We start from the raw sequence: 25929 nt of genomic DNA, 5'->3' as shown, positions 1-25929 counted from the left end.
AATATAACACATACATACTGCAAGTATTCACTGCCTTTGCTCAATACTTTGTTGAAGCACCTTTGACAGCAATTACAGCCAAATTACAGTGTTGTGTTGTTAAAGACAACACAAATCATGCTCCCTATTAGTGAAGTGCTCCTTAGGCAGCTGAGCACATAAAAGCAGAGTATAATATGAAAGTGAAATCTTGCTGGGTGCGAGCAAATGTTAGATCTGTACCCAATCCCTACATGAGATTTAGTTTTTAGACAAACTGGCTCACAAGCAGTAGGTTCCATAGACATACAGTTTGCAAAAAAGTAATCTCCGGCCCCATGAATAAGTAGGTCCCTAAATGATGTTTTTGTTTTGGCCCTGTGATCAGTGGCGGCTCCTGAAAAAATTCTCAGGGGGGGCAATTTTTTTTGGATGATTAAGGCGACCCATTCAGTAGGTACATTAAGTTATCCGATTTACTCATGCAGCGATACCTTTTTGTCGACTATTGGCAGCAACCAACAGTAATATCTCCCCTCTTTCTACATAGCTAGAGTAGCAAGATACAAGTGGAACGCTATGGAAGAAAGTTACATTCAGGAGCCTTCATAAGCAAACATGATGTGGCTCCACATTAAATGATCCCACTTTTTCATTATCCACATGTCTCAAATGTTGTATGTTGTAACATAGCTGAACAGGACACATGATATGTCCACTAACAACATAAAGAAGGGGGCAACATACGTCAAAACCAACGATATTTATTAACTGATCTTGAAAGTATTGGCTTACAAAAGCAAAATAAGTCATCACATAAAAAATTATTCAAAGATAGTTCACACTGTGAAACCTATGAAAAGTGACAGTGGTAAATAGAAATACAGACCGCGTTAGCCACTTCACGACCGCGATTTTCTTTTGTTCCAATTTCCCTCCCTTTGTAGAAAACTGTTGAATGGATACTTTTGGTCTAGGAAGTCCTTGGTCAATTTATCTTCATTATTACGCTGACTAAAAAGAAGTTTCTGTCAAAGAGCGGATGGAATTGTTGTGCTGAACAGGTGCCATCTTGACATGCCTTTGTCGAAGCTGTGTGACGTCCTCATTGGTTTTACCATAGACATGTATACATGTATACATGTCTATGGGTTTTACCATAGGCTTTTGCGTCGCTTACTTATGACTAGACTTGGAGGGGCGAGCCCATAGACATGTATAGGTATATGTATCTATAGAGCTCCTGCGTCACGTGACTTTTGATTGTCGGACGCCATTTTGGCAGTAAACATTACGACCGGCGCCAGCCTTGAAGAGTTCATACCGAACGAATATACGTATATAACTAATAATAATAAATAAATAAAATATAAATTAAGGTTGAAAATGACAGCCACTTAGGTTGGGTACGTTCAAAAACACAAACTAGCAAGTTACAGATGCACTGTAGTAGCTACCCAAGATAATAAACAAACATGCTAACGTGTCACTGCCGTACCTAGTCAAGCTAATAAACAAACAATGCTAACGTGACACTGTCTATCAAACTGGGATAATTTAATACTTACCCTTGAAGTGATGATGCCAAAATTACAGAGATTAAATATAAGTGACCCATATAACGCTCCTGGGGTGCTTTTCAAGAGCATAACATCCTACAACGAAGAATATATTTACCTGACTTGCGCTACGCTGACATCCACAGCTATCTGCTCAATTTTCCCTTAGTTTATACTGGGGACTCCCTCAGAGCATACAAAGGCTTGGAGGCTTATAAATGGTGTCAGTCCGGCTTCGTAACACAACTTCGACTGTGGAGTCTTGCATCCAAAAACTTCGGCATCATCACTGCAAGGGTAAGTATTAAATGATCCCAGTTTGATAGACAGTGTCACGTTAGCATTGCTTGTTTATTAGCTTGACTAGGTACGGCAGTGTCACGTTAGCATGTTTGTTTATTATCTTGGGTAGCTACTGCAGTGCATCTGTAACTTGCTAGTTTGTGTTTTTGAACGTACCCAACCTAAGTGGCTGTGATTTTCAACCTTAATTTATATTTTTTGAATTTCATACATAGGTTAATCACTCCCAACGGTTAAATGACAGTCAACTGAAGCCGTGACTGCCAGTCAGTGCCTGTCAGATAACTGACGCGATTACTGCCAAAATGGCTACGCCCATCGTTTTTCGGCACGCGACCAGCAACTATGACGACAGGCGCAGGAACTCTATACATGTCTATGGGCGAGCCCTCCCGGAAGCCATAGAGAATGCATTGAGAGCTCTGTTTTGTGAAAAAAAACGCATTTAACATGGGAGTCAATGGGAGAGGTCTGGGGCGATTTTCATTTCGTCCAAGATCGCCCTGAAGGGGCGGGGCCATTTGAATCTTGACTCTAGGCTGACTGAATGACTGTTACCTGATTCGACAATGACATACAGAGGCAGATAAGACGGTCTAGTGGTAGAATCAGACAGAAAAAATATATGAAATTTACATTTACATGTAGTCGTGCAATTGAATTTAAACATCAGGAATTTTTTATTATTCTTTTTTTTTTTTTTTTTTTTTTTCTTTTCCCATAGGCAGTGCGTCGCCCCAATCGCCCTTATGGACGAGCCGCCACTGCCTGTGATAGCACATTAGCATTAGCACATTAGCATTAGCACATTAGCACTGACCCTACCTCTCGCCTGTCAATTCTGCAGGAGAGGAACTGGATGGGGGTTGGTCCCAATGAACAGGATGCCTGCCCTTACTCTAGGTCTTCTGTAAGCCAGACAGAGCATCCAACATCATGGACTCCCCTGTGGCTGTCCTACCACAATGTTGGTTCATTGGTCAGTGAATGTTTGGGTGTTGGGGTGACCAGGCCGCCGGGGTTTGCCAGGTACCACACACTTAGCTGAAGCTACCTCCCTGTCTATGGTTTGCCAGGTACCACACACTTAGGTGATGCGATCTCTCTAATAGTCTAATACTTGTAAACAAAGTTTACAGATGTGCATGTGAAGGCAATCTTGACAACCTTACGCAATATTTCAATCTTTATTTAGGTGCCAAGATTCAAAACGTCATTAAACATTTGTTAATTGATCAGAATTATTATTTCAACAGTAAAGATCGGTGTCCATCAGCGTCTAGACAGATGGGTAATATATTTGATATAACTATTAAAAAAATATATAAATTGTGATCCAAAGGTCTGACGTAATCAGACAGCCAGACTGTGAATGATTATCTTATGACATGAGAAGAACTATGACTGAGACAAAAACACATATTCTGTCACCTCACAGCGTCTGGTTTTAGGGAAACAGAAAAGGTTGGTTTGAAGTTGAGTAGAAGGGAAATAGATTCATGTTTTTGTTTAGACAATGCATGATTCTACTTTATCCATTTCAAAAAAGATTTGCTACACACTACAAATCTCCAACTAGTGTAAGCATACCCCATTATCATTATATAATATGTATCATGTTTGTTGTACAATATTTATTTTTAAGATGCTTAAACATCTCTGTATATCTTCAGTGTTAGGAGCTTTAAATATGAATACATGCTTTACCCATTGATACAGCTATTCTGGTCTTCAGGACCAGAACATTATTTTGCTGAACACCAATGACAAGTTGCCTCCCTCTTGTGGCCACAGATGGAACTGTGATTGATAGAGTGTCCAAAGAGTGTATGAACATGAAAGCACCATAACTTACCAGTAGGGGTCACTGTGATTCAAGATCACCCTTTGGAACTTCAGACACTTCAAACACAATAGAAACTTACTACATCACCTTACACTGATACTGTGAGGACTACAAATTTGTTTATGGAGAATGTGGGACCAACTCGGCCTATGTGCTTTGTACATTGCACAAAAAACTGTAATTATACAATACATATATGAAAATAATGAAAGTGACCAGCAGCAGCCAACAACCCTCAAGAGCCACCTTGAGTCTGGCCTGGTGTTGACCACCCAGTCCTGTACCTGACCCAGGAGAAAGCCTAAGGGGGGAAAGAAAGGGGAACTCAATAGTGCCCTGATTAGGTGTGTCATTATAGTGGAAAAGCACCTGTGAGAGAGAGGGGGATCATGAGTAGGGACAGCAACGGTGTATTTGGTGAACACGCCGGTCAAGATGGGGACATTCTGTAATCCATTCTTGGATGGCTCCAACACTGCGATATCTATGGTAAGATCTAAATTGGCCTATATGAAGTGGCCCATTAAACTGTGGTGGTGGCTTAGAATGTTTTGCAACATGGCAATGATTTCACTCTTGGCACAACCACTGCTTTATGTCCGAATACATCCCAGACAGGTGACAGTGCTGTCGTACCAGTTCAGTGATACACTCAGTGCAGCAATGAAGAACTTTATTCATCAAAAAAGAGAGAATTCCAGGGGAGATAAAGCGCTGTGTGAGCATGTTTAGGTGATAGTTTCCCAATTGAAATGTTTTTTTGTTTTTTTTTAGACAACACTCCCCCAAACACTATTATCTTCGTTCATCATGGGACCAGGTGCATCTACCACATTTTGTTACCACATAAAGAAAGTTTCTGTGGTAATAAACTTTCTGTGTAGATAACCACACAAATTGTCCTGTGTTCACAACATTAGAGCAAGTGATGATCATGCACAATGACTGTTCATTGTTCTGTGCGATTTAGCAACTCAAATGCAACCCAACAGCTAGACTAGAAGGGCTGAATGAAGAAAGAAACTGTGTCAGGGACTTCAATCCATTAAAAAATTTGACATGAATGTTTAGATTCAGCTGGTATTTCGTCACTGACACAGTCTGATTTTGCTGTCAACGTAGATCGCAAAGCCAGGATACAGTGGCTCAGTGAATGTGGTGTGTATTTTGTGCAGAAGAGTCATTGTATCAGAGACACTGTAGAAAGACAGAGTTCCTGTCTTGTGATCAACATACACTCCTATTCTAGAGGTGGAGGTTGGCTTATGAGGGAGTGACATTTGATTATTATCATGTCTGAAAGTGTAGCCATATGAACAGCAGTTCAGTCTCCAGGACTTGTTATTGTTTCCTAGAAGACATTCAATAGCCTCTCCTTTCCTTCTGAGCCCTTTGTATGATACAGCAATGAAAACACGTGATCCTGACCACTCCACCTCCCAGTAGCAGCGTTTAGATACAGCTTCTCTACACAGCACCTGTTGCCAATAATCAAATCTGTCTGGATGGTAAGGATATGAATGATTCAAATTAGGGCAACATTCTCCAACTCTGTTTCCCTCAGACAGTGTGAGGTCATTATGAGCAGTGTTGGGATCCAGGGTTAGCTGGCAGGCATCTGAGGGAGGATAAAACATGACTCATTGAGCATTGGTGATTAGTGGCATATTGGTTTAAATTATTACTTTTAATTAATTTTCATGTTCATTACAAGATAGTACGTTCTCCTTTTTTATATGCGTGTTTGTATATTGTATGTGTGTTTATGTATTCTTACATGCAGTACATAGTATGTGTGTATATCATACACTTACATGCCAGGAAATCCTTTCTGGTCGTGGGCTCCGGCAGTGATAGAAAGCTAACAAGCTCTGCTGTAGCGACAAAGACACACCCATCAACAACCACAACTTTCTGAGTCACATCAACATTGTATTCAGAAGTGATGTTTTCAAAGTCAGGGCACTAATACGTTTCATACCAGTTTTAGAAATGGCCTTTAGTCCCTGCTGGAGTGAATCCTCGAGGCTCTTCCTGAGCTGAGAAAGTCTTTCTTTTACTTCATCAAAAGACAGATCTGTGTGGACTTTGTGTCTGGGTGAGTTGTAAGGAGCAGAGGAGGAACAGAGAGACTGGAAACAACAATGAGACAGAAATTTAGCCAAATGTAATTTAACAAACCTTCCTCCAGGCCCTTCTGGAGCATTTTGGCACAGACAAAGTAATCCAGTAATAATTATATTTTGTTTTATTTTAAACAATTGAGGTGCAGGAGACTAAAGACCCAGCCACTCTGACATGTCCAGCTCCAGTCTAGTCCTAGTCAGATTAGACCTAATGCAAGCAAAATGGCACTGATGTAAGAGGTTATACATTTGATATTTAAAATTATATAACAATCAGAATATTTCACTATGGGGCATTGTGTAAATAAAGAAGAGTTGCCTTGGTTACCTTTTCTTCTCTTTTATGTTTACCTCATTACTAAAGAGCACCTGAATAGGAAACTGGTGTTTTGACTGACAGGTAGAGCGGTCTCAACAGTGAGTTTTTACAGAACTGCATAAATCAACTAATCTCTTCTGTGATAATGAATCATTTCTGAGTAGTGACAGTACCTGAAGGAAACAAATGTGGTTGTCAGTGTGTGAAAGCTGCTCCAGCTCAGCATCTCTCTTCTTCAGCTCAGCAATCTCCTGCTCCAATTTCTCCACGAGTTCTTCTGCTCGACTCACTTCAGCCCTCTCCTGATCTCTGATCAGCTCTCTCACCTCAGAGCGTCTTTTCTCAATGGAGCGGATCATTTCAGTAAAGATCCTCTCACTGCCCTCCACTGCTGCCTGTGCAGAACTCTGTTTGGACACAAGACAAGACACAAGTCATGAATTGCTACAGCAGTCTCTTGTTATTTCCTCTGGATGATACAACTCACCTGCAGAGTTTTCACAGCCTGTCTCAGGTCCAGAAGTTCAGTCTCTTTTTCCTGGATTATCCATTGGGATTTTCTCAGAGTATCACCCAACGATTTCTGTGAACATGTGAATCTACTAAGAATGATGTATTTCATGCATTGAAAGAATAAAACATATCATGTATTAGTACAGATAAAAATCACTGTAGTCTTACTTACTTTCATTATTTAAAAAAAACGTAAATGTAACCATAACCCTAACGATGTTGATGTATCAAATGTGGGATTGAAATCAAGAAATTAGTCTGGAGAAGAAAACTGAGAGTAAAGTCAGAGAATGCTGCTGTTATTCACATTCACGTGTTTATCAGTGCAAAATAACATATTTTAGCTGGAAGGACTTTGTCAGTATCAGGAGTACCGGCTAAGCGAGTCTCACCTGTTTCTCAGTTCTCTCTGCTGCAGCTGAAACTGTATCATGTCCTTTATGTTCATCCATGACACACAGCACACATATGCATCTCTGATCAGTGCGACAGAAGACCTTTAGTAGTTCATCATGATGAGAGCAGATCAGATCTTCTAGTTTACCAGCAGCTTCAATCACTTTGTGTTTCTTCCCTGGGTTGAGATCATTATGAACTCTGAAGTGAGTTTCACAGTAAGAGGCCAGACACACCAGACAGGACTTGACTGCCTTTCGTTTTCTCCCAATGCAGACATCACACTCCACATCTCCAGGTACAGCATAACAGTGAGCAGGTGGAGCAGCCTGGAGTCCCATAATCCTCAGCTTCTCCACCACTTCAGCCAGCATGGTGTTTCTGCCCAGAGCTGGCCTTGGTGTGAAGGTCTGTCTGCACTGTGGACAGCTTTGGACTCCCTTCAGATCTTCCTGATCCCAGCAGCTCTTGATACAATCCATACAGTAACTGTGTCCACAAGGAATAGTCACAGGATCCTTCAGTAGATCAAGACAGATTGGACAGCTAAACTGGTCCTGACTCCATACAACACTGGCCTCTGCCATTTTGGATTACTCTCTGTCTGTCTCTGTGTATTTTCCTCTTTCTCTCTGTTCCTGTCGTTCACTGTTGTAAAGTATTCCTGACAGTCAAGTAAGAGGTAGACACTGAAGGGGTGCTAATTTTCAACAATAAATAACGCAAGACAGTTTCCTAATTTCTCTCAAAATTGAAGGACAATCATCAAGAAATACACATGGCAATAATTCTGAAAAAACTAAATAACAAAGAAACTATACATAGAAGGCCATGCATTAAGTCTCTTGATGCTTTAGTCCATTATGAGGTTGAACAAAGGAGGGCCCAAAGAGAAAAAGTAGGCCTTCAAACAATATCCAGCCCTTGTTAAGCAACAAACTAAAAGCTTGGTGTCACCCAAAAAAAAACTCTTCTCTTGCAAAAAATTGTATAAAAATCAAAGTGCAGTGTATTCCAATGAGCCCCAAACAGGCAAGTAAGAGAGAATATACTCCAGAAACTTGGCATAGGTTTTACACACACAATGGCTTCTCCACCTGCTAGGAAAGTCTTCCAGGTGTCCCACAGATGCATTTCTTTCCTGCTTCCTCAGGTGTGCTTTTTATTAGAAAACTTAAAAGTCCCACTTCCTGTTAGAATCAGTAAAAGTCCTGATAGCAATTATACACAGGAAAGTAAATAAAATATATAATTATACAGGGAAATACATAAAGAATAGAATGTCACCATTTGCCAGTAACTTAGAAGTAAAGAATAGATTTCCCTTTAGGACTTAGGGTTATCTAACCCGCTAGCCTCCATCCCTAATACTTCAACACCTTAACATACTCTTTGTTACTTAACTGGGGTGTGTGTGTGAGGTTGTGAACTACGTCCTACTGAGTCTGTGGCAGTGTCACAGCATCAAATGAAACTTGTCCACAGTTCTGCAGTTCTTCTTTTTTGTTGTCTTGAATCCACTTTACACCTTTCAGTCCTTCATTGTTATCATGAATAGTCCACTAGAACCATGTGTCTTTGCACTAATGTCACAGTTGTAACCATACTGTCCATACTGTCAGTCCGCACTGGTTTTCTCTGTCATCACCCATCACAGTTTTGTGTATTTGGTGTTCTGAAGAGAACTCTCATCACATTTTGGCACTTGATGCAGATTCTCAGACTCCAAGAAAGGAAGGACTCTGGTGATTTTATTAAGCCACTGGTGATTGTGTTGTGGTTTGGTGAAATGTTTGTCTGTCCGCGCTGTCCTCTCGGTCTTCTTCTTAGGGGTCTGTATCACTGGATGCCAAACCAGACATGTCACACACAGGGTGAAGTAGACATAAAAAAAATAGCAAACAAACTTAAGTGAGCACTGTGAGGGACCGGGCGGTCACCCCACGTTGTTTTGGGAGGTCGCGACTGGACTGGGTGGTGTAGTTGGGAAGAAGGGTGCAGGAGATGGTGGCTTCCATATAAAAATATATCCTTGTTTATTTTCTCACATGGGGATTCGTTTGTATCCACCCCGAAGACACGTATATATACACAAATTAAACAAACACATAGTCAAAACACAAAGATGGCTGCACTTCAAGTGCTACAAACCCAAAAGGAGAACTAGGCATATTATTGAGGCATCGATTCATTATTCACTTCAGATCACCAATCACAAGTACACTTGGAACATTTCACAATAGCACAGTTCACTAGTCTCAAGCACAAGTTCAGAAGGAACATATTCAATACACTGGTTCACTAGGAACATATTCACAGAGCACAGGTTCACACATCTCACTAGTCTCAAGTTCAGAAGGAACATATTCAATACACTGGTTCACTAGGAACATATTCACAGAGCACAGGTTCACACATCTCACTAGTCTCAAGTTCAGAAGGAACATATTCAATACACTGGTTCACTAGGAACATATTCACAGAGCACAGGTTCACACATCTCACTAGTCTCAAGTTCAGAAGGAACATATTCAATACACTGGTTCACTAGGAACATATTCACAGAGCACAGGTTCACACATCTCACTAGTCTCAAGTTCAGAAGGAACATATTCAATACACTGGTTCACTAGGAACATATTCACAGAGCACAGGTGAGTATCCACACAGCTAGATACCATCACACTTAGCCTCACAGCAGGTTAGTGTTTTCCAGATTTTTACAGCCTCTCATGCCTGCCTTCAAAGTTCTCCCATGGCCATCTCAAGACAAGTCTCCCCTCATGAACATGAGGCACCCTTTAAAAAGGCACAGCCACTTGGGCTTGATTATGTCCAACATAACATTGGCATCAGGTGAGCCAGGAACCCACCATTATGGGGGAGGAGTCCAACAGTCTTAAAGGGCCCCATCCCTTTTTGTCTTGGTGAGGAGGGGAAGAATTCACCTTCTCACAAGCACACAAGCAAAATGCCAATGAAAAGGGAGGGCAGGCGAGCACAAGATCTAGCCCAGGACATATGACCATTACCTTGAGCAAGTCATCCACAGGGGCGGTGGTATAAACCAGCTCCGTCTGTATAGCTACATCTATATGACCCTTCAATGCAGGAGCATAGGAATTCAATGGGGGCAAAACTTTGCATGTAGGCTTTGCCAAAACAAAACAGTTCCTTTCCCTGATTCAAAAAAAGAAAAAACACTGTTCCATAATGCAGTTGAGACCTTTCTTTTGTTACCATATCAAGTTAAGTGAACCTACAGTTAGGTAACAGGCTAGTTTGGCTGGTGACTAGCAACACTAACCAGAAATGTTTAGAACTCGTTCAGTTTAATCCTCACACGAATGCAGGTGATCCAGTTTAACTGTCATGTCTTATAGACTAGGCTAGGCTATTTCACCGTGCTCCTTTTGGCACATTACCTCCTCTGCTTCCAGTGGTTAATCCACAAAATAATTGTGGTGATACAGTGAATTGTGGCATTTCCAAGCCTTCAAAGAGCAAGATTATGCCAGCAGTGTTTGATGCCATAATTTCCCTTGGCTGGATTTCCAGTTGTAATAAGATCAACAGACTGCACCCACATAGCAATGAAATCACCATCACACAACAAATGTAATGTCAACAGAAAGGAATTTCATTCCATCCATGTTCAGATCATCTGCGATGCACACTAGACCCTGTTGGTGCCCTGGGGCCTGGAGGACTGCATGAGTCCCTTAGCCAACTCCAGGACCCAACAGGAGCAGACTTATAACCAGGCCCATGTACACTCTAGATCCACTGTTGAGCGTGCAGTAGGCCTGCTGAAAGGTTGATGGCTTTGCCCTTCTAGCACGGGGTGCACACTGCAGTATTGGCCTGGAAAGTCTGCCACATCGTCAGGGCTTGCTGTGTGCTCCACATCGTGATCAGAGCCCCCATGCCTGACAAAGATCCTTACCACCTCCTAATGCCGCTTTCATTCAGGCGAGCGCTGAGGTCGTACAGCCTAGCACTGGGGCCATACAGACAAGCACTAGGGCCATTCAGACGAGTGCTGGGGCCATACAGAGATTTTAGGGAAGTCTGCCTATTAGCCAAGCTTGGCAAACATTAGAGAAAAGCATTTATTCTGCAGTATGGTCACAAAGTATTATTATTTAAAATATTAGTTAACAGTCTAAGGTGTATTAAACATTTGGGTTGCACAGGAAGCTTGTTTTACTTGTTGATTTTTTTCCATGAATACATTGGAAACATTGGTCAGTTGATTTATTTTACTTATTACTTTGGTTGTGTCCTCTTGTTTTGTAGAACTGTATCAGTCAGCACTCAGTCAGTCACTGTCTCCATGTTCAGTGATATTAGAGAGACCTGTATCACCAATGATGCTGGCAATGTGTGTGTCCAAAGGTAAGAGGAGGTCTGCTCTGCTCTGTCCTCCTATGTTCTCAATGCCATCTCTACTGGTTACTAGTATGTATTATAAAACAAACTGTTGTTAATGTGTGTAATTCTGTTATATTAACCATCAATCAAATGAATATTCCCATCTGCACGTCTTCAGGAAATGCTCTAATGAGAGTGCTTATGTATTCCGGTGTAAGTGAAGAGCAACCTCGGGAGGTCAATCTAGTTGTTAAAAAAGTCAAAGTATCCATTGCTACTTTAAAATTAGTCAACAAAATCTCAAAAACAGGACAGGTACTCTGTTCACCTGTTACAATTAGGTTTCACATCTGTTGATATGTTTGACATGTAACATGACGTTTTTGACTGCATAGATCGACAACAAGAGTAATATTTTTGAAAGATTTTAGTTTATTGCAAATAATACAAATCATAATGAAGAACTTCAATAATCAAAATATATAGGGAGATAAATCTAGGAGACAGAAGTGGATGTGTGAGCATGTGTGCAATGAGAACATCACTACAGTGTTGAAGGGAGACAGAGAAAGTGTCTGTAAGGGAAAAATATGATAACATGGTGTATGGTGACAATAAATTGCATGGCAGTTAATTCATTAATTAATAAATTCCTTACTAAAATATGTTTTTGGGAAATATAACGGTAACTTGACCAAATAGAAAGGACAACCCTCCCTCAAATTTTAATAATAAAATGTCAAATGTATTAAGTACTAGTTCTGCAGATGAAAATAGGCTTGTGCATCTACCACATTGTGATACCACATGAAGTAAGTTTCTGTGTTAATAAACCTTCTGTGCAGGGCACAAATTGTCCTGTCGACACAACATTAAAACAAGTGATGCTTTTGCATAATCACTGTTCATTCTTTTGTACAATTTAACAACTCAAATGCAACCCAACAGCTGGATGAAAAAAAGAAACTGTGTGTCAGAGACCTCTATCCATAAATATTTAACATGAATGTTTTGATTCTACTGGTATGTTGTCACTGACACAATTTGATTTTGCTGTTAGGATCGATGTAAAAGCCAGGATACAGTGGGTCAGTGAATGTGGTGTGTATTTTGTGCAGAAGAATCATTGTATCAGAGACACTGAAGAAAGACAGAGTTCCTGTCTTGTGATCAACATACACTCCTATTCTAGAGATGGAGGTGGAGGTGGGCTTATGAGGGAGTGATATGTGTTTATTATCATGTATGAATGTGTAACAAGATGAAGAGCAGTTCAAACTCCAAGACTTGTTATTGTATCCTAGAAGACAATCATTAGCCCCTCCTTTCCTTGTGAGCCCTTTGTATGATACAGCAATCTGAACATAATATCCTGACCACTCTACCTCCCAGTAGCAGTGTTTAGATACAGCTTCTCTACACAGCACCTGAGGACATGTATCAAATCTGTCTGGATGGTCAGGATATGAATGATTCACATTAGGGCACCTTTCTCCAACTCTGTTTCCCTCAGACAGTGTGATGATATTATGAGCAGTGTTGGGATCCAGGGTTAGCTTGCAGGCATCTAAGGGGGGATGTAACATGACTCATTCAGAGTGGTAACTAAGGGCATAATGGTTTAAACTATTACTATTGATTATTTAATTATTATGTGCACCTCCAGATAGAGCAAGGCACAATGTTCTCCTCTTGTATATGTGTGTATTTTGTATGTGTTTATGTTTTTTGTACATGCAGTACATGTGTATCATATACTTACATGCTAGGAAATCCTCTCTGGTCGTGGGCTCAGTTAGTGATCGAAAGCTAACAAGCTCTGCTGTAAAGACAAAAAGCCACCTATCAACAATCACAACTTTCTGGGTCACATCAACATTGAAAACATTGCTTCTGAATACAAAGTCATGGTACTAATGTGGTTCATACCAGTTTTAGAAATGTCCTTAAGTCCCTGCTGGAGTGCACCCTAGTGTCTCCCCGAGCTGAGAAAGTCTTTCTTTTACTTCATCAAAAGACAGATCTGTGTGGACCGTGGGTCTGGATGAGTTGTCAGGAGCAGAGGAGTACCAGAGGGACTGGAAACTCTACATTAAGACAGAAAATTTGCCAAATGCCATTTAAGCAAAATAAACCTTCCTCCCGGCACTACTAGAGCACTTTGGCACGGACCAAGGCATCCCGTGCCCTGCCACATAAATATAGACACCGGAATTGGTGTGAAAATTAGGTTCTAATCATTTTTTATTACAACAAGTGAGATGCAGGAGACTAAAGACCACGTCCACTCTGACATGTCCAGCTCCAGTCTGGTCCAATCTAATTCTAGTCAGATCAGATCTAATGCAATGAAAAATTGCACTGATTGGCGTTATGAATATAATGTTTGATATAATACCACAATCACAATGTTTCTGCATGGGGCATTGTGTAAATAAAGAGTTGCCTTGGTTACCTTTTATTCTTTATTATGTTTACCTTATTACCAAAGAGCACCTGAATAGGAAACTGACGTTTTGACTGACAGGTAGAGCGATCCTAACAGTTACTTTTTACAGAACTGCATAAATAAACTAATCTCTTCTGTGAAAATGCATCATATCTGAGAAGTGACAGTACCTGAAGGAAACAAATATGGTTGTCAGTGTGTGAAAGCTGCTCCAGCTCAGCATCTCTCTTCTTCAGGTCAGCAATCTCCTGCTCCAGTTTCTCCATCAGTTCTTCTGCTCGACTCACCTCAGCCCTCTGCTGATCTCTAATCAGTTCTGTCACCTCAGAGCGTCTTCTCTCAATGGATCGGATCATTTCAGTAAAGATCCTCTGACTGTCCTCCACTGCTGCCTGTGCAGAACTCTGTTAGGACACAAGGCAAGACACGAGACATGAAGTGCTACAGCAATCTCTTTTTATTTCTTCTGGTTGATACAACTCACCTGAAGAGTTTTCACAGCCAGTCTCAGGTCCTGCAGTTCATTCTCTTTTTCCTGGATTATCTGTTGGGATTTTCTCTGAGCATCACCCAACGATTTCTGTGAACAGGTGAGGCTATTAGAGTTGTGTATTTCATTTTTTGAAAGAATAAACAATATCCTGTATTAGTACTGATAAACTCACTTTCATGATTAAAAAAGTAAGAAGTCATCAACATCAACAGTTTGACTATTTTCATTTAACCATAACCCTGAACCCTAAAGATGTTGATGTGTCAAATGTGTGATTGAAATCAAGAAATAAGTTTGAGGAATAAAGTCTCAGAATGCTGCTGTTATTTTCATTCATGTGTATCAGTGAGCAATAACATATTTTAGCTGGAAGGCCTTTGTCAGTATGAGGAGTACAGGCAAAGTAGGTCTCACCTGTTTCTCTGTTCTCTCTGCTGCAGCTGAAACTGTATCGTGTCCTTTATGTTCATCCATGACACACAGCATACATATGCATCTCTGATCAGTGCGACAGAAGACCTCCAGTAGTTTATCATGATGAGAGCAGATCAGATCCTGTAGTTTTCCTGTGGCATCGATCACTTTGTGTTTCTTCCCTGGGTTGAGATCATTATGAACTCTGAAGTGAGTTTCACAGTAAGAGGACAGACACGTCAGACAGGACTTGACTGCTTTTTGTTTTCTCCCAATGCAGACGTCACACTCCACATCTCCAGGTCCAGCATAGAGTGGGCCTGGGAAAACATATTTAAATCTTGTCTTTTTTATCATATCTACCATGTCAGCCAGCATGGTATTTTTCCCGAGGACTGGCCTTGGTGTGAAGGTCTGTCTGCACTGTGGGCAGCTGTGGACTCCCTTCAGATCGTCCTGATCCCAGCAGCCCTTGATACAATCCATACAGAAACTGTGGCCACAGTTAATAGTCACAGGATCCTTCAGAAGATCAAGACAGATTGGACAGCTGAACTGATCCTGAGACACCAAAACATTGGCCTCTGCCATGTTGCTGAAATACACAGACACTCACAGACCCAACGACTGAACAGGAAGCATAAATTGCTTTTGTTTTTTCATGAAGTGGGAATAGTCAGGGCAGTGGGAGTGGCCTCTTAGGTCACATGGGCAGAGCGATACACAGAGACAGGGTCAAGGTAAGGAACAGGGGAAAAGAATGGGGAGGGGAAAACTTCAGTGATTATAGGTTTGTTTGAATGAATTGAAAGGAGAGCAAAGTAGAGTTTTTGTTTAGATTTTAGATTTCAACCTGCATATCTGCACCACTGGCGAATGTAAATGCTTAGTGGAATGGCAGATTTATAGAGTGCTGCTTCATGTATCAAGTTGTTAGATCGAAACAGGCGGTCTTTTATCAATATATCAGCAGTAATGATTAACTAGTCTGTAGATTTTCTGTCTTTAAAAATGAGTTTTGCACCCTTAGGGTGCAGGCAGAGAGTGGACCACCCCATAGAGTGCAATATAGGTCAACAATTTAGACCCACATTCTCAATGCACTTGATAGGTCTTTTTAAAAAGGCGACTGATTCATGCCGTCTATAAATGCTATTCAGAGATGTTGTCTGCTGTTCTTGTGTTACCACAGCGGTGTCCTGTCTTGTGGTTTAGACCACTAGACCAGTTAACTGGACATCAATAAAATATTGTTTTAGATATGTGATCAGCCTTTAGTAGTGTAAATATACTGTACTTATCTTCAGATGTAATGCTTTGTGTAAAGGAGCCCTCTTCCAAGATTAGGAATGATGCTTTAGTGCTGATGGAACCCAATACTGCTGTCTTCCTGTTGTGTCAGACATGCACTGAGTGCTTTATTTTTGTACCATCTTACTCTGTTACCCATGCCCCTGGATATTTACTCTGTCTTTGTCTCAGTACGAGCAAATAACTGAGATCTCACTCATTAGCATTCAAATGGCTTATGTAAGAATCTAAGTTGTCCTGTAGCATTTTAACTCCTTTCCCCCAAATAGCCTCCTTCTTGCTATGAACAGCCCTCCCCCTTCACCTTTGGACTTCTGTACTGTACTGTCCACACATGTATGGAGATATGGACAGAAGTTACTGTGTGAGACTTAATATGGGTTATTTGACAGTGAGTTTTTCATAAACCTTCTTTCTCACCTGGACAACAGTGGAAATGTTTAGGGTAAAACTATATAAAACTAAACTTAACCTGAGTAACTCGTGCTTGCAACAGGGATAGTGACAGGACGTGGCCAGCAGAGGGCGTAATATATCTGTGCCTAGAAGTGTTTTTTTCACTCTGGCATATGAGGAGAAACCGATGAAGGTATGAAGGTGCTCTGTCACTGTGTGTTAGAACATCACTCCTCCTGTCTGTATCTACTGTGGCAAGTCACACAGGCATGCATTCATCTGCAGGGATCAGGGATGTATGGCCACAGCTTCAGTGTGTCATATTCAGTATAGGTGTAACTAAGCTATACATTAAGTCAATTTCTCAACACATACCACCACCAGCTTCTGGATCCATTCCTTAATGAAAACACAGGGATATGAATAGTTGTGCAAGCAGTATATTAATAAGTCATTCCTTTGTTTATGTATTTGCTTATTATGTTCCTACAGTGGCACTGTGCAGTATGTGTGTGTGATTATGTGTTTTATGTGTAAACTTTAATCAGTAACATGCATCTTCAATAGTGGATGTTGTACAGGCAACGACTCTCAAGCACACACCATATTCACTATTTATTCACATTTCATATGAAAGTTTACGCCCTCCAAAAAGGGCGATGAAAGAACTATGCTGTGTAAAGTACTATGCACTACAGTTGCATTACATATTAGAACACTTTTACAAACTGGATTAGAAAACCAAAACATGCATTCAGAACTGGTTAATATAGTCTACATGGTATAAAGTCTATTAACTATAGGGAACTTAACAACTGATAACGATATCAATGCTTTTCTGACTGTATTTGTGCTTCCAGTGTATTTCATTATCCTGCAGCTTTTCCTGACATATAACTGGGACTGTGGCAAATAGCAATCTCTGCATGGCTGGTGCTTTTGTCAAGAAGAAAATATGTCCAAAAATCCAAAAGTAAATAGAAATATGATATCCAGGGATACATACATTATCTCTATTCAAAATACTGTATCTAAGTCAGTATTTCAGTGCTTGTGTGCTGTCATTCCTGATATTAAGATGACTTCAACTGACAAAACATTACCTTTGATCCATCTCCAACCCCAAATCCTGGATAGAGTGGTTGGGTAAATGTGGTCTGGACTTTGTGGATGAGGTTCATCCTTTTGCCAGAGACACCGTAGAAGGACAGAATCCCTGCCTTGTGATCCACATACACTCCAATTGTGTGGGAGCCGGGGCCTGTGACGTTAGTCCCAGCATTATTGTGTCTAAACTGATAAGTTGAAGGGGTGCAGCCCAGACTCCAGGACTGCTTATTGTGTCCAAATACGCACTCATCTCCTCCTTTCCTGCAGACGTCTTTGTATGAAACTGCTATGTAAACTCCTTTACTCCCACTCCACTCAACCTCCCAGTAAGCTCGTCCTGACACCCCTTCTCTACAGAGCACCATAGACCTGTTGTCAAATCTCTCGGGATGGTTGGGATAATCATAGTGAAGAAATGTTTTCGTAACCTCTTTGTCAGCCAAGCAAAGTTTCTTATTGACTGTGTTCCTATCAAATGTGAGTTGGCAGGAATCTGAGGGACACAAAATTGCAAAATACAGTTTAGTTACAAATACGAATTATTGGATTAATCATGAACCACACTTGTAATCATACACTTTGGTGTATATTTTAGTTGTGAGTGTGAATATTTGAAAGATTCTCACATGTCAAAAAATCCTCCCTGGTCTTTGGCTCAGGACATGGGATGATAGCAGCAAGTTTAGCTGAAAACACAACAAAGAGTTTTTTTGTTGTTGTTATTTATTACATATTTAAGTTAAGCTTGTTATTTAAGGCGTATTTTTATAGTTACAAATATGAATTATTGGATTAATCATGGACCACGCTTGTAATCATTCACTTGTATTTTTTTTAGTTGTGAGTGTGAATGTTTGAAAGATTCTCACGTGTTAAAATATCCTCCCTGGTCTTGGGCTCAGGACGTGGGGTGATTACAACACGTTTAGCTGAAAACACAATACATGTTTATGTTGTTGTTATTTAAGACATGCATATGTTTAAGTCCAGTGAATGTCTTCATGAAATCACACTACTTCATACCAGTGCTAAGTGCTGTGTGGAGACTCTGCTGAAGCTCAACTTGGAGTCTTTCTCTCAGCTGAGACACAGGTTTCATCACTTCTTCATAGGACACATCAGTAGAGATGACTGGCCTGGGTAAACCCTCAAACTCAGGGGAGGAACAAACAGACAGGAAACTCTATAAAGACACACATTGAATCAAGTTAACAACAGGACACGGAACACTGCTAAATCACATTCATCATTGATAAATCACATTCAACAAGTTATATTACCTGGAGGAAATTAATGTGATCATCACTGTGTGAAATCTGCTTCAGCTCAGCATCTCTCTTCTTCAGCTCAGCAATCTCCTGCTCCAGCTGTTTCATGAGTTCTTCAGCTCGACTCACCTCAGCCCTCTCCTGATGTCTGATCACCTTTGTCAACTCAGAAAATCTCTCAATTGAGCGGATCATTTCAGTGAAGATCCTCTCACTTTCCTCCACTGCTGCCTGAGCAGAGCCCTATCAAAAAACAAAAATAATCCACAAGTAAATGTGTCACCAGTAGTAATAAATGGTATTCATATTGCATTAGTAGTCACTCTGCACAGGGAGTCAGTGTGACTGGTCTGGACTACTTGAGGGCAGGCGCGTATCAGACGGGGGGGATGAGTACGATGCATCCCCCTCACTTCTATTGGAAGGCCATTCCATCCCCTCCACTTTTGTTCGTCAAATCCTCACAAAAATCAGCTTTTGTAATACAAAATAGTAAACGTTCCCCTGTTGTATGCAATTTAAAATGGTTGCTATGATTGCATCCCTTTGTATCAAATTATCACTCTGTAAATCCCAGCGCTACAATTGACGTTAGGTAGACTAAACAGCTTGCGCAGCCTGCAGAAAGCGCTGGCAGCGGTGCTCCCGAGACCCGACTGCCTGAGAGCTCAGCGCGGTGATCGCGGTCATTCAAGCAGTTTGCTGTGCCTAACTGTTTGTGCTGCATACAGACTTGACGCCTTCAATGAAAAGGTAGAATTGAATCACTGTTTTAGATCAGCATCATTCACTGCCTGTAATGAAGGCAACATTTTCAGGCATATTAAGCGATTAAAGCGATTCATTATTAATCATTAATAGATGCAAGGTTCATGGCTCTCTATTCAAGAGCTAGTTACCTCCTAGCATAAGATCCCATTCATTCTTCCGACTGGAACTAAGCCTACTTTAGTTTTAAAACTGTTCTCTTTTTTCGTGCAATATAGCCAATCAATAATGCCGAAAAGAAAAAGACAGGGGACTATAGACGGCTTTTTCAAGAAAAAACAAGTAAGTTGACTTCTCTCCCTCTGCAGACACTGACGTGCTTGCAAGTTGCAATAGGCTATCTGTTTCGAGTGCTACCGCGGTTGGGATGCACAGGTTTGACTAGGGCTACAGGTAGCCTTTACGGAGAGTAGAGATCCTCGTGCGATTCGTCATTTTCAAACCTTGAGAAAACGCACTTCAATCTACAAGGTGTATCACTCAAAATATACACAAAGTATGTGTCACAGCAATCAATTTAGGCCTACTGGTTTGTCACCGCAGAGATTCTCAAACTGACATCAGTCTGTGAGAAGCCCTGCAACAGTCACTGAATGAATGTGAATGCAAGTCTTATTTTTATAATGTTTTGTCGATTATGTCAATACTAAAACATCATAATTCAGATCTTTGTAGAACATAATATCTGAAAATGTGCCCAAACTAATTCTTGCACTGGCTTAACATGGCTATAGCCTACTACATGATATGCACACTGTATGGCTAAAGGTTTTTGTACAGTATATCCACTGTAGAATGCAATATTGACACATCTGTCATAGAGCAGTATCCTGTTACTTAGAATTATATCAGACACGTTTTATTTTCAGTTACTGTATAATCAGTAAGACCACACCATAAACACAGAAGCCCAACATTAGCCTATACATAGATCATAGATAGGTCTCAGCATGAAATGGAGAACATTTGAACTTGACCACTGGTTTGACAGCCTGCACTCTGTGTGTCACTACATAATAACATCACTACATACAAGTAACAAATGCTGTAGCCAAATGTCATTAGAGCTACAGTTATTGAACATTCATGCAACAGCCTCAAGTGGCTTTACAAATGTGTTTTGTCTCTGCTCATTACGACAAACTAATTGTTCTGCAATCATTTTCCTGTCCAACAGATCCAGCTTGTGCTTTTGAACATAACACACGGTTACACTGTTGAGACATGTTTGTGTCATTGTACTTCGCATCCATGTTTTCAGCCTTCAGAGGCTGCTGAAGCTCCTTTCAGCTTTATCACACAGTGTGTGTGTGTGTGTGTGTGTGTGTGCGTGTATCAAACAAACACACAATGAGTCATACACACACACACACACACTCACACACACACACACACACACACACAGTGTATCTGCTCGCATTTCTTCCATTTTGTAGGCCTAGATGTATGTAAAAGTTCATATAATTGATCATCGCTATTTGGAATGATTATTTCTTCGCCTGTTCCAGAACACCCCCACTTTTGGAAAGCTTGATACGCCCCTGCTTGAGGGGATGCATAACTGTCCTCCTGTGGCAGCGCTTACCTTCAGAGTGTCCACAGCCTGTCTCAACTGATCCAGTTCCCTCAACCTCACACTGATTCTCTCCTGACATGTTGTGCGAGTCTTCTCCAGCTGTTTCTGTTGACAGAGGAAGATACTCAGTTGATCATTTTTAGCTTGTAAGTAACTAAGTCACTGATGCATCACTATTTTAGCAGTTGGAAATGTGTATTATAACTGGCACCACACAACGAAGGACGGTCATAGGTGTTTTTGCTTTTTTCAACCAATTTCGACCTTCCCACCAAAGGTCGACGATATTATATACTGGCTGACACATGGCTGATAAACAGTCAAATGTTTGTGTCCCTATATGTGCATTTCCCTTTGTGCTTGTGCTCCTGAAGTGGAAAAGCCTACATGATGTCATGAATTGGCCAATTAGGGTTTTTATTACAGTTTTTTTACAATTGCTAAAACACTAAAACCCATTGGCTGAACAAAGTTCTCAGTTGCCTGAACTCATGAAGCTAATTGTGCAGTCTGTTGTCAATACCTTAAACCATTGCACACGGTAAAACACAATTTGCAGGTCTCACTTAGACTTTTCAGCAAAACTCTAAACACATTATCAGTCTTAAAACACATTCTGCACTCTAATTCACATGTCATCCATACTGGTAAACACAAGTGGCAACAATCAAATACAAATAGAGAACAAATGTCATTGATTGAACACAACCACTCAAAATTGATTTAACTTGTATCAAATGATGTGACACAACCAATATGAGCCAGTTTAGGGAGCAAACAGGTTGTTGAAGGTGGGAAGGAGTAAGTCTGAGAATGAATAGAAGAAACAATGTGAGGGGAGGAGGACAAGTAAACACCACGTTGACTCCTTTGATTTGTGTCCCTTTTACTGTGGTAGTGTATACTGTAGTAGGCCTACAGTGCATTGTAGGCTGTATAAGGACAATACGTAAACAAGTTGTATGGCCCTGAACATTGTGCTTTCTATTTGGTACAGTTACAGTACTGATGGCTCAATAGATTTTGACTGGTTGCAGGTTCGTATCAACAAAGAACAAGACTGAGTTGTGAGTAGTGAGATGCAGGGTATAGTACTACTGTAAGGAGAAAGAACCAACACAAATTAGAGCAAAGAAAAGTAGTAATTTCTGATACATTTGTATAGCTACTATGAGAGAACATGTTGTCATTCATCAAAAGTCAATGATAGATAAATATGAAATTTGTTTTGAGGTAAAAAAAAAAAAATGTACTTCTCCCTGAGAACTATATGTTTTGAACAGTGTGTTTTCTATTTTTTGGTGTATTGTTTACTGACTGCTTGAAAGTGTATAGAATTTTGAACACTTTGTTTATGATTTGACAGCAGTGTTTGATTTTGAGCACAGGTAAAACTGTTTTGAGGCGAAAGTTTCATTTTGCAAGAGGATTCAGAGGTTTTGTAAATAGTACTTGAAGATGAGGTTTTGTCTTTAGAGTTTAGAGAAAATGAGTGACTGTTTCAAGAATGTGTTTTAGCAATTGTAAAAAACTGTAACAGTTCCTTTCCAGCTCTTTCAACAAAATGGCCACCAACATAGGTGATAGTGTATACCCATCCTGTTATTAATGTTGATACTTGTACACCATAATGCAGCATTAACTCTACATTTGGTATTATATTCAAACAAATTCTTGCCTTCAAATAATAGTCCTACATTTTATACATACATGCATATTTTTTTCCAAACTTTGTAAATAAATGCCAAGGACAGTCCTTTAATCAAGCTCATATGAACATGTTGCTCATGCATACATATACATTTCACAAAATACATTGTCCTATAATGAATTTAGGGCCCTGTATATGTTCTTCTCCTGTAGTCCTCAGACGTAGACTATGTCAATATACACACTGTGCATTAAATTAGTCCCATAGCCAGCAAGTTGACACTTTGACAAGAGCTATAGCTATATTTGAGCAAGAGCTATATTATATTCAGGACTACACATAATATGATAATCCCAATCACAGTTTTACCTGTTTCTCAATCCTTTCTGCTGCAGCTGAGACTGTCTTGTGCCCACTGTGTTCATCCATAGCACACAGCAAACATATGCAGGTTTGTTCAGTGCGACAGAAGACCTCCAGTAGTTTATCATGATGAGAGCAGATCAGATTGTGTAGATTTCTTGCGGCATCAATTACTTTGTGTTTCTTCCCTGGGTTGAGATCATTATGAACTCTGAAGTGAGTTTCACAGTAAGAGGACAGGCATACAAGACAGGACTTGACTGCCTTTCGTTTTTTCACAATGCAGACGTCACACTCCACATCTCCGGGTCCAGCATAACAGTGAGCAGGTGGAGCAGCCTGGAGTCCCATAATCTTCAGCTTCTCCACCACTTCAGCCAGCATGGTGTTTCTGCCCAGAACTGGCCTTGGTGTGAAGGTCTGTCTGCACTGTGGGCAGCTGTGGACTCCCTTCAGATCTTCCTGATCCCAGCAGCCCTTGATACAATCAATACAGAAACTGTGTCCACAGTTAATAGTCACAGGATCCTTCAGTAGATCAAGACAGATTGGACAGCTAAACTGGTCCTGACCCCATAAAACACTGGCCTCTGCCATTTTGGGTCACTCTCTGTCTTTCTCTGTGTATTTTTCTCTCTCTCTCTCTCTCTCTCTCCGTTCCTGTCGTTTACTGTTGTAATCTCTTCCTGACAGAGTCAAGTTAGAGGCAGAACTGAGTTTCGTTTCTCTGGAAAGGGTTGAGCCCTGAGGGGTGGGAGTTGCTTCCTAAAGCCTAATTTATACTTCTGCATCCCTCTCCGTCCTCGAAAAAAAAATGGGCGGGCGGGGGCAGGCGGTTGATTCAGAAAAAATTGAACGTACTGGTCGGGCTTACATACTACTCCGACGGCTATGCGTCCTAAAGCCTATTCAACCTATTCAACGCCAGACCGCTGGGTGGGGTAACTACTGTTTGTCGAGCCCGTAGCTACCACATAACCTCTTTATTGGAAGTCATTGATTGTTTTTCCTCCCAACTGTCACTGACATGACACGGATGCTGCTTCAAGACCTGTCGGGCAGGTGCAGTCACATGGGCCTTGGAGACATGTAGCACAGTCAAAACTAACATGTCTAATGCTATATATTCACTTGAGTAGGCAAATGTATCTCCATCGTGGTGGTCATTTTTTTGTGAAAAACATTGCGATTTATAACAAAACGATATGCTTATCTTACATACAATACAGAAACTATTATAAAACGATCCAATAAAATGAATACGTTCTTATTTTCTTTGGTATTTTTGTCACATTCATACTGCAATGATCGCTGGGTAACCTTTGAATAACTACAACGCTATGACAATGCACTCATTGGCCACGAGACGGTTGCCCTTGTCAAAAAGTGGTAACGTGAATGTGTCACTATGAAACAAAGCATGCACACTTCGAACAAAATTACCCCCCAAACTCTGAGGACAGGGCCAGAAAAATAAACCCACGGTATTCATCATACATCATGCAGTGTTATAGTTATATCAGACACACAGCAAGAACATGCATACCTCAACATACAGTTGTGGGACTGCGATTTCAACCATGAATATGTTGGAAAAACACATACATTAGCACACTTACTAATGATCATCTGCCAGGCTCTCACACACGAAAAGTTGATTCCAAAACTCTCGAATTTAAGACAGAGTGGACTGACAAGTAGGCTATGCATTTGTGCTGCTTGTGGGCAGGACAAACCCGATGTGTTTAATCTGCAACGAGACGGTTGCCCTTGTCAAAAGTGTTAGCGTGAAACGTCACTATAAAACAAAGCATGCACACTTCGAACAGAAATACCCGTAGAACTATGAAGTAAGGGGCAGAAAATTAAACCCACTGCAGTCTTCATACCAATCCACATGCAGTGTTATAGTTATATCAGAAACACAACAAGAGAACTAACAACTAACAGACAATGGTTGATGGTGGAGCTGCTGGACTAGTTTGAGTTATAAGCAGAGGACGTGCTTGTAGCGATTTGAGCGACAACTACAACAACAACAACAGAACAGGAGACAGGTGGTACGTACGTTTACTAGATTTTCCGCTAAATCAAGCGTTAGCGTATTCACAATAACTCTCAAAAGTGTGCTGCTAATAAGTACAACGTTGTCGTGCCGATTATGCTCTCACACGCCACCCTCATTGAGGCAAAAGTAATGTTTGACTCAAATGTCTTTCACTGCCGTTTTATGTAAAGTCAGTCATTCTAAATAGGTTCTACACATACATGAAATACATTTCCTATTTAATAGATGCAAAGTAATTATGCTGCCAGCATTACTCCGTAGCAAATTACGTTAGATGTCAGTTGAAGCTGGTTGGAGAAGGCACTTTCAACACCGAGCCACCAGCCAAGAGACCAACAGTGGTCGGGAGAAATGTACTTTTCGAGGGTTTATATAAAATACGGTAGCCCAATGCTGCATGCTGTGCAGCTTTGTAGTTTACCAAAGTCGTACTAAAACATTTTGACAGAAAACAGGAAATGTGAGGTCCTGACATGTGTGATTCCGGAAATGATGTTGTTTGGAAATGGTGTCGTAAACTGGCCAATCACAGCCAAGGGGGTCTCCGACTCTCTCCGTCTCTTTAAGAAAAGTTAGAAAAAAGCGTTTGTCTCCGACCAGCTCTACGACGGCTCTCCGACGGGTCGGATGGGCGGCAACACCTGGGT

The 25929-nt window shown here is 40.8% G+C and overlaps 2 protein-coding genes across 2 annotated transcripts; both read right to left on the bottom strand.

Moving 5' to 3' along the window:
- Nucleotides 1–4775: 4775 nt before the first annotated feature.
- On the bottom strand, nt 4776–15362 carry LOC308378261 (uncharacterized protein; the record flags this gene model as incomplete). The annotated part of the gene is given in 13 exon segments (XM_080855123.1): nt 4776–5305; nt 5502–5561; nt 5669–5819; nt 6306–6539; nt 6620–6715; nt 7038–7633; nt 12455–12982; nt 13178–13237; nt 13345–13385; nt 13387–13502; nt 14035–14268; nt 14349–14444; nt 14772–15362. Coding segments are annotated over 13 exon segments (3333 nt in total).
- Nucleotides 15363–16829: 1467 nt separating this feature from the next.
- On the bottom strand, nt 16830–23811 carry LOC308378259 (tripartite motif-containing protein 16-like; the record flags this gene model as incomplete). Its single annotated transcript, XM_080855120.1, has 7 exons — nt 16830–16877; nt 17582–18081; nt 18458–18517; nt 18612–18771; nt 18869–19099; nt 21210–21305; nt 23221–23811. 7 exons carry the CDS (start codon nt 23809–23811, stop codon nt 16830–16832), a joined length of 1686 nt encoding a protein of 561 aa, XP_080711246.1.
- Between the last annotated feature and the right edge of the window lie 2118 nt (nt 23812–25929).

The sequence above is a fragment of the Sprattus sprattus genome (genome assembly GCF_963457725.1).
Source record: "Sprattus sprattus genome assembly, chromosome: 17".
Taxonomy (NCBI): Eukaryota; Metazoa; Chordata; class Actinopteri; order Clupeiformes; family Clupeidae; genus Sprattus; species Sprattus sprattus.
This window is presented reverse-complemented; position numbering and strand designations above follow the sequence as displayed.